The sequence below is a fragment of the Eubalaena glacialis genome, chromosome 1 (assembly GCF_028564815.1).
Source record: "Eubalaena glacialis isolate mEubGla1 chromosome 1, mEubGla1.1.hap2.+ XY, whole genome shotgun sequence".
NCBI lineage: Eukaryota > Metazoa > Chordata > Mammalia > Artiodactyla > Balaenidae > Eubalaena > Eubalaena glacialis.
The window spans coordinates 34,616,601-34,629,347 of NC_083716.1; the positions used below are offsets into that span (position 1 = coordinate 34,616,601).

The 12,747-nt window shown below is 34.3% G+C and overlaps 1 protein-coding gene across 1 annotated transcript in view; it reads right to left on the reverse strand.

Moving 5' to 3' along the window:
- EXOC6 (exocyst complex component 6) overlaps window positions 1-12,747 on the reverse strand; it is a 198,422-nt gene that overhangs the window by 111,581 nt on the left and 74,094 nt on the right. The window contains exons 10-12 of the mRNA XM_061195100.1: window positions 5,505-5,551; window positions 5,261-5,381; window positions 3,701-3,772 (exon numbers count right to left, since the gene is read on the reverse strand). Of these exons, the coding sequence (XP_061051083.1) occupies window positions 3,701-3,772; window positions 5,261-5,381; window positions 5,505-5,551 (240 nt within the window). The remainder of the gene's footprint in view (window positions 1-3,700; window positions 3,773-5,260; window positions 5,382-5,504; window positions 5,552-12,747) is intronic.

Genomic DNA, 12,747 nt, shown 5'->3' on the forward strand with positions numbered 1-12,747 from the left:
AAACACATCTGATCAGTCATCAAATTCTTTTGATTTTACCTCCTTTACAAATCTCATTCAAACCTATCATTCTTCTCTATCATTTACTACCTTTCTTTCTTCCAGAAATCTTCCCAGTATCACTGTTTTGTTGTTTTATTTTATTAAATTTATTTATTTTATTTATTTATTTTTGGCTGTGTTGGGTCTTTGTTGCTGGGCATGGGCTTTCTCTAGTTGCGGCGAGTGAGGGCTACTCTCCGTTGCAGTGCACGGGCTTCTCATTGCGGTGGCTTGTCTTGTTGCAGAGCACAGGCTCTAGGCGTGCGGGCTTCAGTAGTTGTGGCACGTGGGCTCAGTAGTTGTGGCACGTGGGCTCAGTAGTTGTGGCGCACGGGCTTAGTTGCTCCGCGGCATGTGGGATCTTCCCAGAGCAGGGTTTGAACCCGTATCCCCTGCATTGGCAGGTGGATTCTTAACCACTGCACCACCAAGGAAGCCCCCGTATCACTGTTTTACTTCAGGTCCTTAACATCTCTTGCCTAGACCACTGTAAGAGCTTCCTAAACTGAAATTCCAACCATCCGTCTCTTTCAACTCAATCTATTGCCCAACTCTTAAAATTATCATCTGAAAGTACACATCTGATCATGCCATTCCCCTATAGAAAGCTTACTAAAACCTCACAAGACATGCCACAATCTGGCTCAAACTACCTTATCAGTTTCATTACCACTCTCTGCCCTTCTTTGCTTACACTCAAACACTACAGTTTCTAACACCATTAAGCTGCTCAGCCAGTCTCATGCTCACCATACCATACCTCTACCTGTAATTGACACATGCTATTTTGTCTGCCATTAATGCCTCTTCCTTCATATCTACTTGCTGAACTCACATTTCCTTCAAAATCCAGCACACATTTCAACTTTCTGTGTACCTGGAATCAAAGTTATCATTCTATCTTCTATGAGCCCAAAGCTCTTTAATATATTACTAAATTAGTATGTCTTATTATACATCTTATTTGTTTACAACTAAAGTGTGAATTTCTTGAAGCCAAGAATCTTTATGTCCCTACTGTTCTACTGATTTTTATATCTATCATTGTATATATCATCTAGCTGCTAGCACATAGTGGGTGCTCAAAAAAATGTTAATGAACGAATCAATAAATGCTTGCTTTTTATTTGCTTAATAGGCAGTAAGCAGAACTATGAACATGCTGGTGTTTTTTTTTTTTAATTTATTGTTTAGTCAGCTTTGTTTTAAATGATGAAATAATTACATTTTTTAAAGAAAAATGTCCTTAAGTTGGCAAAGTGCCAATTTTAAAAGCAAAATATTGTGCAATATTCTTTAATTAGTTAATTAGAAAAGACCTTCCTCAGGATTCCCCTGGTGGTCCAGTGGTAAGAATCTGCCTTCCAATGCAGGGGATGCGGGTTCGATCCCTGATCAGGGAACTAAGATCCCACATGCCGCAGGGCAACTAAGCCTGCACGCTCTGGAGCCTGCGTGCCACAACTAGAGAGCCCGCATGCAGCAACTACTGAGCCCGCATGCCACAACTATAGAGCCCGCGTGCTGCAACTACTGAGCCTGCGTGCCACAACTAGACAGAAGCCTGCACGCCGCAACAAAAGATCCCACATGCCACAACGAAGATCCCGTGTGCCGCAACTAAGGCCAGACACAGCCAAATAAATAAATAAATATAAATAAATAAATTTTTTTAAAAAAGAAAAGACCTTCCTCAATTCTTCAATTATTAAGTATAACTTGAAAAGCCAGTATTTATTAATTCAGTATGAGATTACCCTAATAATCAGCCTGTCACTATTCAGTGAAATGAAAATACTGCAGGATTTCTGAATAAGTAAGAAGAACTGGTTCGTTTTCCTTAACTTTATTTCAAAGCAGTAGGATGAGAAAGGTATATTTACAAGGGTTTATGCACCCATCACTGTTGCTTTTCTAATGCTTCTATTATTTGAATGTTGTCTATTACTCCTTGATTCTCTGCAGAGTTCCTTGGAAACACATCAAATACTCAATCTACAACTGAATCTACAGTTGTACTCAAAGTGCCAACTCAAGAACAGTTTGTATGGTTTTTAAAAAAGAGGTAAGGAGCTTGCACCAGAATATAAATCAATGCTGATACTGATATCAAGAAAGTCTTGTTACCAAAAAAAAAAAAAACAGCCAACTGAGCTAAATTTTGTACTTAGTGACATAGTTGATTTACATTCTGACAAAAGTTTCTTTTCATTATGGATCCATAACAAACGATTTGCAGACCTGTGATTCCCTGGACCATATTTTGAGTAGCAATGCTTTAAGTCATTAAGGATAGCAAAGCTCCCTCAAGTTACTTAGACATAGGCCCCAGATATTAAGGCAGTCTTTAATAAAACTTCCTAAGTTTTCTTGCAGAGAGATCAGTATTACAGGTACATTAGTCACAAAATTTACGAAAGCAAAAAAACCCCAAATTATTTTGGTATTATAGTATAAGCCATACAAACTAATAAAGATGTAAGGCAATAAAATAATTTACTAAGGAGCTTGTGGTATCTTCTCCTTAGGTTCAAGAATAAAATAAACAATTATTATTCTAGGATGGAAAGACTCCTGTGATAAAGCCAACAATTTAGCATTTCCCAAAGCATTTTATATGAAGCTCTAGATCTAAAAGATTCTCTAAGGGGAAAAAAGATTTACGTGTCAAATATGTTGGGAAAATGCTGCATAATCACCTTCCTTTTGGAAATGTATGGTGTAAATTTGCTCTGAGACAGGCTTTTAGTGGAAAAATCTGTTTTACTTCACTCAGCATTTTCTAAACATTTTTGACCACAGAACTCTTTTTAAGTAACATCTATTATCACACTTTGGAAAATGCTGGTCTATATTTCACAAAAAAGTTATTCCAACCATAAAAATCCCATAAATTTAAGCATGAAAAACAAATGCAATCAATTCTTTATCATCTGTGATCAAGGAGGAGGGACAAGTTTAAAACTTGGTACTGAAAACCACAAAGACATTGAGTTTTAAGATAATTCAGTTTTAACCTTATTTTAAAAAGAAAAACAAAACCCAAAACTCAAAGAAGTAAAGTGATTTGCTTACAGTCACAGTACACCTGAAATTAGGAAGAAAATGAGTACACACAGCTTTCACACTAGTATGTGTTTTCATATACAGTATCACATTTAAAACTCAAAACAATTCTGAAAACTAGTAATTAACAAACTCATTTTCACAAACGAGGATCTAAAGTTTAGAAAAGCTGTAGACATAAAATTAGTCAATAGCAAAGGTTGAATATAAACTCCGGGTCTTTGTGATTCCACAGCTCATGTTCATTTTCCTCAGGCAGAACTTTAATCTTCTAATTTCTAGTTCAGGGTTGTTTCCACTACACCGTGTATTTTTTTTTTTTTTAACTGCAAAAATATTATATCTACTCTAACAGAATGACCAATATTTTAAAAGATGGTAATATTCCCTGAGTTCTGTCCAAGCTTCATAATCAGGAAGGAGGTGGTATGAAAAGTCCTGAGTAATAGGAGAATATCAATACATAAGTAAACATTTGATTACTACTAATTTACTACCATTAAGCCACAATAAAATAAATGAGTGTGGTCTATGTTTTGAATAGCTTTAAGTGCTCAAATAGCCATTAATTGAATATTAGATTATCACCCACCTGCAAAGTATCTGCAAATATTACAATGAGATTCTTCAGTTCCAGAACAAGATCAGGATCAGTGCAATAAGACTGCGAGAATGAAAGGTAAGTGGGGGTGGAAACACAAACAAACAAACACACACCAGAGTCATTTGGTTAAAAACTAAGAAATAAAACTTGAAAATTTCTCCCTTAATTTGCCTGACTTAAAATAAATTTGAAGTCTTGGTTATTAGATCCACAGCTGGCTTCCTCTATTCACGAAAAAATTCTTAGGGAAAGATCATAACATGACATAACTAAAGTATCTGTTTTACATGAAAAGAAATTTTTCTGAAATTTGTACACACTAAACTTTGATCAAAGCAATGATGCTTATATTTCCAGAAGTCTTTAGATTTTAAGGAACTAGTTATTTCAAATTGAAAAAATGGTTTATATATAGACCATATATTTCTACTTTTCAATTATTTATTCTATTATAAAAGAGATACAATCAATATACTTCTCTAATATAAGAAATGACAATTTAAGTATTTTCTTAGTAATGCACCAAAGAAAAATAATTAATTTCAAAGGGATAGTGAAATTCACTCTTGTCCCCTTAATAGCATGTAATAAGATTTTAAGTGTGATATGTTGCATTTAATATATTATGATTTCATACTTGATGCCATGGAATTAATAGGAAGCACACTATCAAATTACATATTCATAGCTGGCCTGAATATAAACCATGATAAAATGTATTGTTCTTTATTATAATATGTTAGAAAAAGTTGTAGTTCATTGGACAAATACTGTATCCAAAATCTATGTCCCTGATAAATAAAAATATAATGTATTTATAATTTAAATATCACTTAAACTAATAATCTTCCTGCAAAATATTTTCAATCTCTATTCTCAATAATAAAATTTTAAATAATAGATTATAAAATTTTAAGTTTGGGGAAATTTCACTGAAAGTAAACTCCCAAAATTGTCTTAAGAAAAAGTCCACACTAAGAAATTATTAATTTCAATAGTCTTTATAACACATATTTTTATTTCCACAAAAGGCATATTATAAAAATATTTTATTTTACCTTCGTTCATAAAAATAATTCTCATTACTTAAAGGGTCATTATTCTAAATGAGTTCAAATTCTGATAACTGCATATTTTTAAGAAATTTATAACTGTATTACTGCAAACAAATTATAAACATCAAAGAACAAGTTCTACTGAGTTTTAATGGTGGAGTTTACTTTGGAAACAAAGAATCTGGACTGATAATTAAAAACCCTTTCTTCATGGTGCTTTTCAGTGATCTAATGAAGAGGTCAGTTGAGACTAATGAGACCAGCTTAATTCTTCATCTTCTATAATGCTGGACTAAAAGTGTCTTCGGAAGCCCCACTCAGTTGTAATATTACTAGACAAACAAAGGCCTGTCATTACTACTTCCGAATCTGAGCAATTACCAAAAAAAAATGCAGAACTGATGGAGGTACAGTTTTCTTCTGACATTATGCATTTCAGAAGTTCTTGAGGTAACTGAATTAAAAATTTAGTAACATAAATTGTCTGACTTACTGAATGAGCTCTAAGGACAGCAATTATCTTTGAGAGGGCCATGTTCCAAAGTTCATCAGTGTATGCCCTGGTTACTAATCCTTGGGTCACATGTAAAATGTGATCTTCCACCACAAAGAACCTAAGAACAGTAATTACCAAAATAACATGAGTTAAAAAAAAATTAAAACCTAAATACCAAATCATTAGTTCTGACACGTAACACAATATCAAAATAATACTTATTGCCATATTAGATACATACCCTACAATTTGAGTGAAATATCTTCTATAGCCATCAACTGTTTCATGCTTTAAATGAAAAATAAAAATCAATTTAAAACAATAAATATCAATAACATAAAAGTAAGTTCCAAGTCAGTACAACATTTATTAACAAATATTTATTGAGAGTCTCCTATATGCTGCATACATTTTTAAGGCACCAGGATACAATGGTAAATAACAAAAAGTCCTTACCCCTCATGGAACTTGCATTCAAAAGGAAACAAACAATAAACAAATTAAAAAGTCAATATGATTTCAGAACCTCCTTCTCAGCAGGCTAGTTCGAGCTACCATCATCTCTCACTTGGACAATTACATCATTCTCCTACCTAGTCTTCCAAGCTTTCAGGCTTGATCTCTACAGTCTATTCTCCAGATAGCTGCCAGAATGATAGTTTTCAAACAGTAATCAAATAATTATATCATTTGCTAAAAACCCTCCAATGACTTTTCATATGATTCATAATAAAAGTCAAATTCCTTTAAAATGGTCTACGATTTCCTATTGTTTATAATTTTAACAAAAGGTATACAGGAAAATATTTGATCATTTGAATTTCATAAAAGTTTATTACATGAAATATAACAATTAAGTTCAAATATTATATTTTATATATTTCATAAAAGTGATCAAAAATTTCAAACATCTGGATTTTTTCAGGGAGGGGACTGTTATTATTTTTTGGCTTAAAAACACTATGATCAGAGAATATAGTCTACATGACACAAATGTTTGATATTTCTTGATACTTGCTTTATAACACAGTATGTAGTCACATTTTATAATGTTCCATGTGTACTTAAAAAACTGTTTCTACAGGTGTTGAAACAGAATTCCTTTTTTTTTTTTTTTTTTTTTGGCTGCACTGTGTGGCTTCTGGGATCTTAGTTCCCCGACCAGGGATTGAACCTGGGCCCATGGCAGTGAAAGCACTGAGTCTTAACCACTGGACCCTCAGGGAATTCCCAAACAGAATTCTATACAGTCTATTAGATAAGCCTATTATGCATGTTCTGTATTCTTACTGATATACTGTCTACTGGCTGGTAAGATACTGAAGCATCCACTATACTTATAGATGTTTTTACTTATCCTTTAAGTTGTGGCAATTTTGCTTTAAATATCTTGAGTCAATGTTATCAAGTACTTATAGATTTAAATTACCATTTTTTATCAGCTCTAAGACAAATTTTTTTTATCATTCTAGCTTTTTAAAATTATATTTAAGTAGAGAAGCAAGAAGAACAGAAGCAAGAAGAACGAAAGAAGCAAGAAGACAGCAGAAGCAAGAAGAACTACAATCCTGCAGCCTGTGGAACAAAAACCACATTCACAGAAAGATAGACAAGATGAAAAGGCAGAGGGCTATGTACCAGATGAAGGAACAAGCTAAAACCCCAGAAAAACAACTAAATGAAGTGGAGATAGGCAACCTTCCAGAAAAAGAATTCAGAATAATGATAGAGAAGATGATCCAGGACCTCGGAAAAAGAATGGAGGCAAAGATCGAGAAGATGAAAGAAATGTTTAACAAAGACCTAGAATAATTAAAGAACAAACAAACAGAGATGAACAATACAATAACTGAAATGAAAAACAATAGCAGAATCAAAGGAATCAAGAGCAGAATAACTGAGGTAGAAGAACGGATAAGTGACCTGGAAGACAGATGGTGGAATTCACTGCTGCGGAACAGAATAAAGAAAAAAGAATGAAAAGAAATGAAGACAGCCTAAGAGACCTCTGGGACAACATTAAACGCAACAACATTCACATTATAGGGGTCCCAGAAGGAGAAGAGAGAGAGAAAGGACCCAAGAAAATATTTGAAGAGATTATAGTTGAAAACTTCCCTAACATGGGAAAGGAAATAGCCACCCAAGTCCCGGAAGCGCAGAGAGTCCCATACAGGATAAGCCCAAGGAGAAACACATCGAGGCACATAGTAATCAAATTGGCAAAAATTAAAGACAAAGAAAAATTATTGAAAGCAGCAAGGGAAAAATGACAATATACAAGGGAACTCCCATAAGGTTAACAGCTGATTTCTCAGCAGAAACTCTACAAGCCAGAAGGGAGTGGCACGATATAGTTAAAGTGATGAAAGGGAAGAGCCTACAACCAAGATTACTCTACCCAGCAAGGATCTCATTCAGATTCGATGGAGAAATCAAAAGCTTTACAGACAAGCAAAAGCTAAGAGAATTCAGCACCACCAAACCAGCTCTACAACAAATGCTAAAGGAACTTCTCTAAGTGGGAAACATAACCAAAACAATTAAGAAAATGGCAATAGGAACATACATATCGATAATTACTTTAAATGTGAATGGATTAAATGCTCCAACCAAAAGACACAGGCTTGCTGAATGGATACAAAAACAAGACCCATATATAGGCTGTCTACAAGAAACCCACTTCAGACCTAGGGACACATACAGACCGAAAGTGAGGGGATGGAAAAAGATATTCCATGCAAATGGAAATCAAAAAAAAAGATGGAGTAGCAATACTCATATCAGATAAAATAGACGTTAAAATAAAGAATGTTACAAGAGACAAGGAAGGACACTACATAATGATCAAGGGATCAATCCAAGAAGAAGATATAACAATTATAAATATATATGCACCCAACACAGGAGCACCTCAGTACATAAGGCAACTGCTAACAGCTATAAAAGAGGAAATCGACAGTAACACAAGAATAGTGGGGGACTTTAACACCTCACTTACACCAGTGGACAGATCATCCAAAGTGAAAATAAATAAGGAAACACAAGCTTTAAATGACACAAGAGACCAGATAGATTTAATTGATATTTATAGGACATTCCATCCAAAAACAGCAGATTACACTTTCTTCTCAAGTGCGCACAGAACATTCTCCAGGATAGATCACATCTTGGGTCACAAATCAAGCCTCAGTAAATTTAAGAAAATTGATATCACATCAAGCATCTTTTCTGACCACAACGCTATGAGATTAGAAATCAATTACAGGGGAAAAAACATAAAAAACACAAATGCATGGAGGCTAAACAATACGTTACTAAATAACCAAGAGATCACTAAAGAAATCAAAGAGGAAATCAAAAAATACCTAAAGACAAATGACAATGAAAACACGATGATCCAAAACCTATGGGATGCAGCAAAAGCGGTTCTAAGAGGGAAGTTTATAGCTATACAAGCCTACCTCAAGAAACAAGAAAAATCTCAAATAAACAATCTAACCTTACACCTAAAGGAACTAGAGAAAGAAGAACAACCAAAACCCAAAGTTAGCAGAAGGAAAGAAATAAAGATCAGAGCAGAAATAAATGCAATAGAAACAAAGAAAACAATAGCAAAGATCAATAAAACTAAAAGCTGGTTCTTTGAGAAGATAAACAAAATTGATAAACCATTAGCCAGACTCATCAAGAAAAAGAGGGAGAGGACTCAAATCAATAAAATTAGAAATGAAAAAGGAGAAGTTACAACAGACACCGCAGAAATACAAAGCAACCTAACAGACTACTAGAGGCAACTCTATGTCAATAAAATGGACAACCTGGAAGAAATGGACAAATTCTTAGAAAGGTATAACCTTCCAAGACTGAACCAGGAAGAAATAGAAAATATGAACAGACCAATCACAAGTAATGAAATTGAAACTGTGATTAAAAATCTTCCAACAAACAAAAGTCCAGGACCAGATGGCTTCACAGGTGAATTCTATCAAACATTTAGAGAAGAGTTAACACCCATCCTTCTCAAACTCTTCCAAAAATTGCAGAGGAAGGAACACTCCCAAAATCATTCTATGAGGCCACCATCACCCTGATACCAAAACCAGACAAAGATACTACAAAAAAAGAAAATTAAAGACCAATATCACTGATGAATATAGATGCAAAAATCCTCAACAAAATACTAGCAAACAAAATCCAACAACACATTAAAAGGATCATATACCATGATCAAGTGGGATTTATCCCAGGGACGCAAGGATTCTTCAATATATGCAAATCAACCAATGTGATACAGCATATTAATAATTAATTATTAATGAAGAATAAAAACCATATGATCATCTCAATAGATGCAGAAAAAGCTTTTGACAAAATTCAACACCTATTTATGATAAAAACTCTCCAGAAAGTGGGCATAGAGGGAACCTACCTCAACATAATAAAGGCCATATATGACAAACCCACAGCAAACATCACTTTCAATGGTGAAAACCTGAAAGCATTTCCTCTAAGATCAGGAACAAGGCAAGGATGTCCACTCTCACCACTATTATTCAACATAGTTTTGGAAGTCCTAGCCACGGCAATCACAGAAGAAAAAGAAATAAAAGGAATACAAATTGGAAAAGAAGAAGTAAAACTGTCACTGTTTGCAGATGACATGATACTATACATAGAGAATCCTAAAGATGCCACCAGGAAACTACTAGAGCTAATCAATGAATCTGGTAAAGTTGCAGGATACAAAATTAATGCACAGAAATCTCTTGCATTCCTACACACTAATGAAGAAAAATCTGAAAGAGAAATTAAGGAAACTCTCCCATTTACCATTGCAACAAAAAGAATAAAATACCTAGGAATAAACCTACCTAGGGAGACAAAAGACCTGTGTGCAGAAAACTATAAGACACTGATGAAAGAAATTAAAGATGATACCAACAGATGAAGAGATATACCATGTTCTTGGATTGGAAGAATCAATATTGTGAAAATGACTATACTACCCAAAGCAATCTACAAATTCAATGCAATCCCTATCAAATTACCAATGGCAGTTTTTACAGAACTAGAACAAAAAATCTTAAAATGTGTATGGAGACACAAAAGACCTCAAATAGCCAAAGCAGTGTTGAGGGAAAAAAACGGAGCTGGAGGAATCAGACTCCCTGACTTAAGACCATACTACAAAGCTACAATAATCAAGACAATATGGTACTGGCACAAAAACAGGAACCTAGATCAATGGAACAAGATAGAAAGCCTGGAGATAAACCCACGCACCTATGGTCAACTAGTCTATGACAAAGGAGGCAAGGATATACAATGGAGAAAAGACAGTCTCTTCAATAAGTGGTGCTGGGAAAACTGGACAGCTACATGTAAAGGAATGAAATGAGAACACTCCCTAACACCATACAAAAAAATAAACTCAAAATGGATTAGAGACCTAAATGTAAGACCGGACACTATAAAACTCTTAGAGGAAAACATAGGAAGAACACTCTTTGACATAAATCACAGCAAGATCTTTTTTGATCCACCTCCTAGAGTAATGGAAATAAAAACAAAAATAAACAAATGGGACCTAATGAAACTTAAAAGCTTTTGCACAGCAAAGGAAACCATAAACAAGATGAAAAGACAACCCTCAGAATGGGAGAAAATATTTGCAAACGAATCAATGGACAAAGGATTAATCTCCAAAATATATAAGCAGCTCATGCAGGTCAATATTAAAAAAACAAACAACCCAATCCAAAACTGGGCAGAAGACCTAAATAGACATTTCTCCAAAGAAGACATACAGATGGCCAAGAAGCACATGAAAAGCTGCTCAACATCACTAACTATTAGAGAAATGCAAATCAAAACTACAATGAGGTATCACCTCACACCAGTTAGAATGGGCATCATCAGAAAATCTACAAACAACAAATGCTGGAGAGGGTGTGGAGAAAAGGGAACCCTCTTGCACTGTTGGTGGGAATGTAAATTGATACAGCCACTATGGAGAACAGTATGGAAGTTCCTTAAAAAACTAAAAATAGAATTACCATATGATCCAGCAATCCCACTACTGGGCATATACCCAGAGAAAACCATAATTGAAAAAGACAGATGCACCCCAATGTTCATTGCTGCACTACTTACAGTAGCCAGTTCATGAAAGCAACCTAAATGTTCATCGACAGACGAATAGATAAAGAAGATGTGGTACATATATACAATGGAATATTACTCAGCCATAAAAAGGAATGAAATTGGGTCATTCGTAGAGACATGGATGGAACTAGAGACTGTCATACAAAGTGAAGTAAGTCAGAAAAACAAATATCGTATATTAACACATATATGTGGAACCTAGAAAAATGGTACAGATGAACCAGTTTGCAGGGCAGAAATTGAGACACAGATGTAGAGAAAAAATAAAAATTATATTTAAGTATATATTGCTTCTATTCTTTTAGTGGTTACAGAAATTACATTATGCATACTTAAGTAATCAAACTCTAAAATTAATCAATAATTTTACTCTTTTCTGTACAGTTCCAAAACTGTAGAACAGTTTCACTTCATTAACTTCCATTGCACTCTAATGTTTATGCTATTGTTACTGTGCATTTCAACTCTATCTTGTTTTAATGTCCATAATATTTTATTAATATTATTTTCTACAGTCCACACAGATTTGTCCACATATTTACACTTTCCTTGCTATTCATTCCTTCTAGCATCTCATATCTTCCATTTGGCATCACTTTCTTTTTGACTGCAGTATATCCTTTCTTTAGTAAGGGTGTCTTGGTAACAAACTCTCCTCTTCTTTGCCTGAAAATGTCTATCTTTGCCCTTGTTCCGCTGAATATAGAATCCCAGGTAGACGGTTATTTTCCTTCAGTATTGAAAATATTCCACTGTCTTGTTTATTTGAGAATAATCTCTTCTCTCTGGGTATTTTTGAGGTCTTCTCTTTATCTTTGTTTTTAAAGTCAAATTTACTGAGGTATAATTTACATAAAGCAAAATTAAAACCCTTTTTACATACAGAGCCCGATGAGTTTTGATGAACGTAGACATTTGTGTAACCACCACCAAAATCAAGATGTAGAATATTTCTGTCTCATAAAAAGTTCCCTTTATGCCCCTCTATAGTGAATCACTCTGCCCAACCCTGGCCCGTTGTCATGGATCCCATTCTATCCCATAGTTTTGCCTTTTCAAAAATGTCATATAACACAAATCATACTATACATAACTTTGTTGTATCTGAATTTTTTCACCTAGAATGATGCTTTTAAGATTTATCCATGTCACTGCATGTATCAGTTTCTTTTCTACTGCTGAGTAGTATTCCATTATGTCAAGGTACAGCAATTTGTTTATCTATTCACTAGTTCACAGACATTTGAGATGTTTCCAGTTTCTGGCATTTATGAATAAAGCTACTATAAACATTCACATATGAGCCACTATGTGGA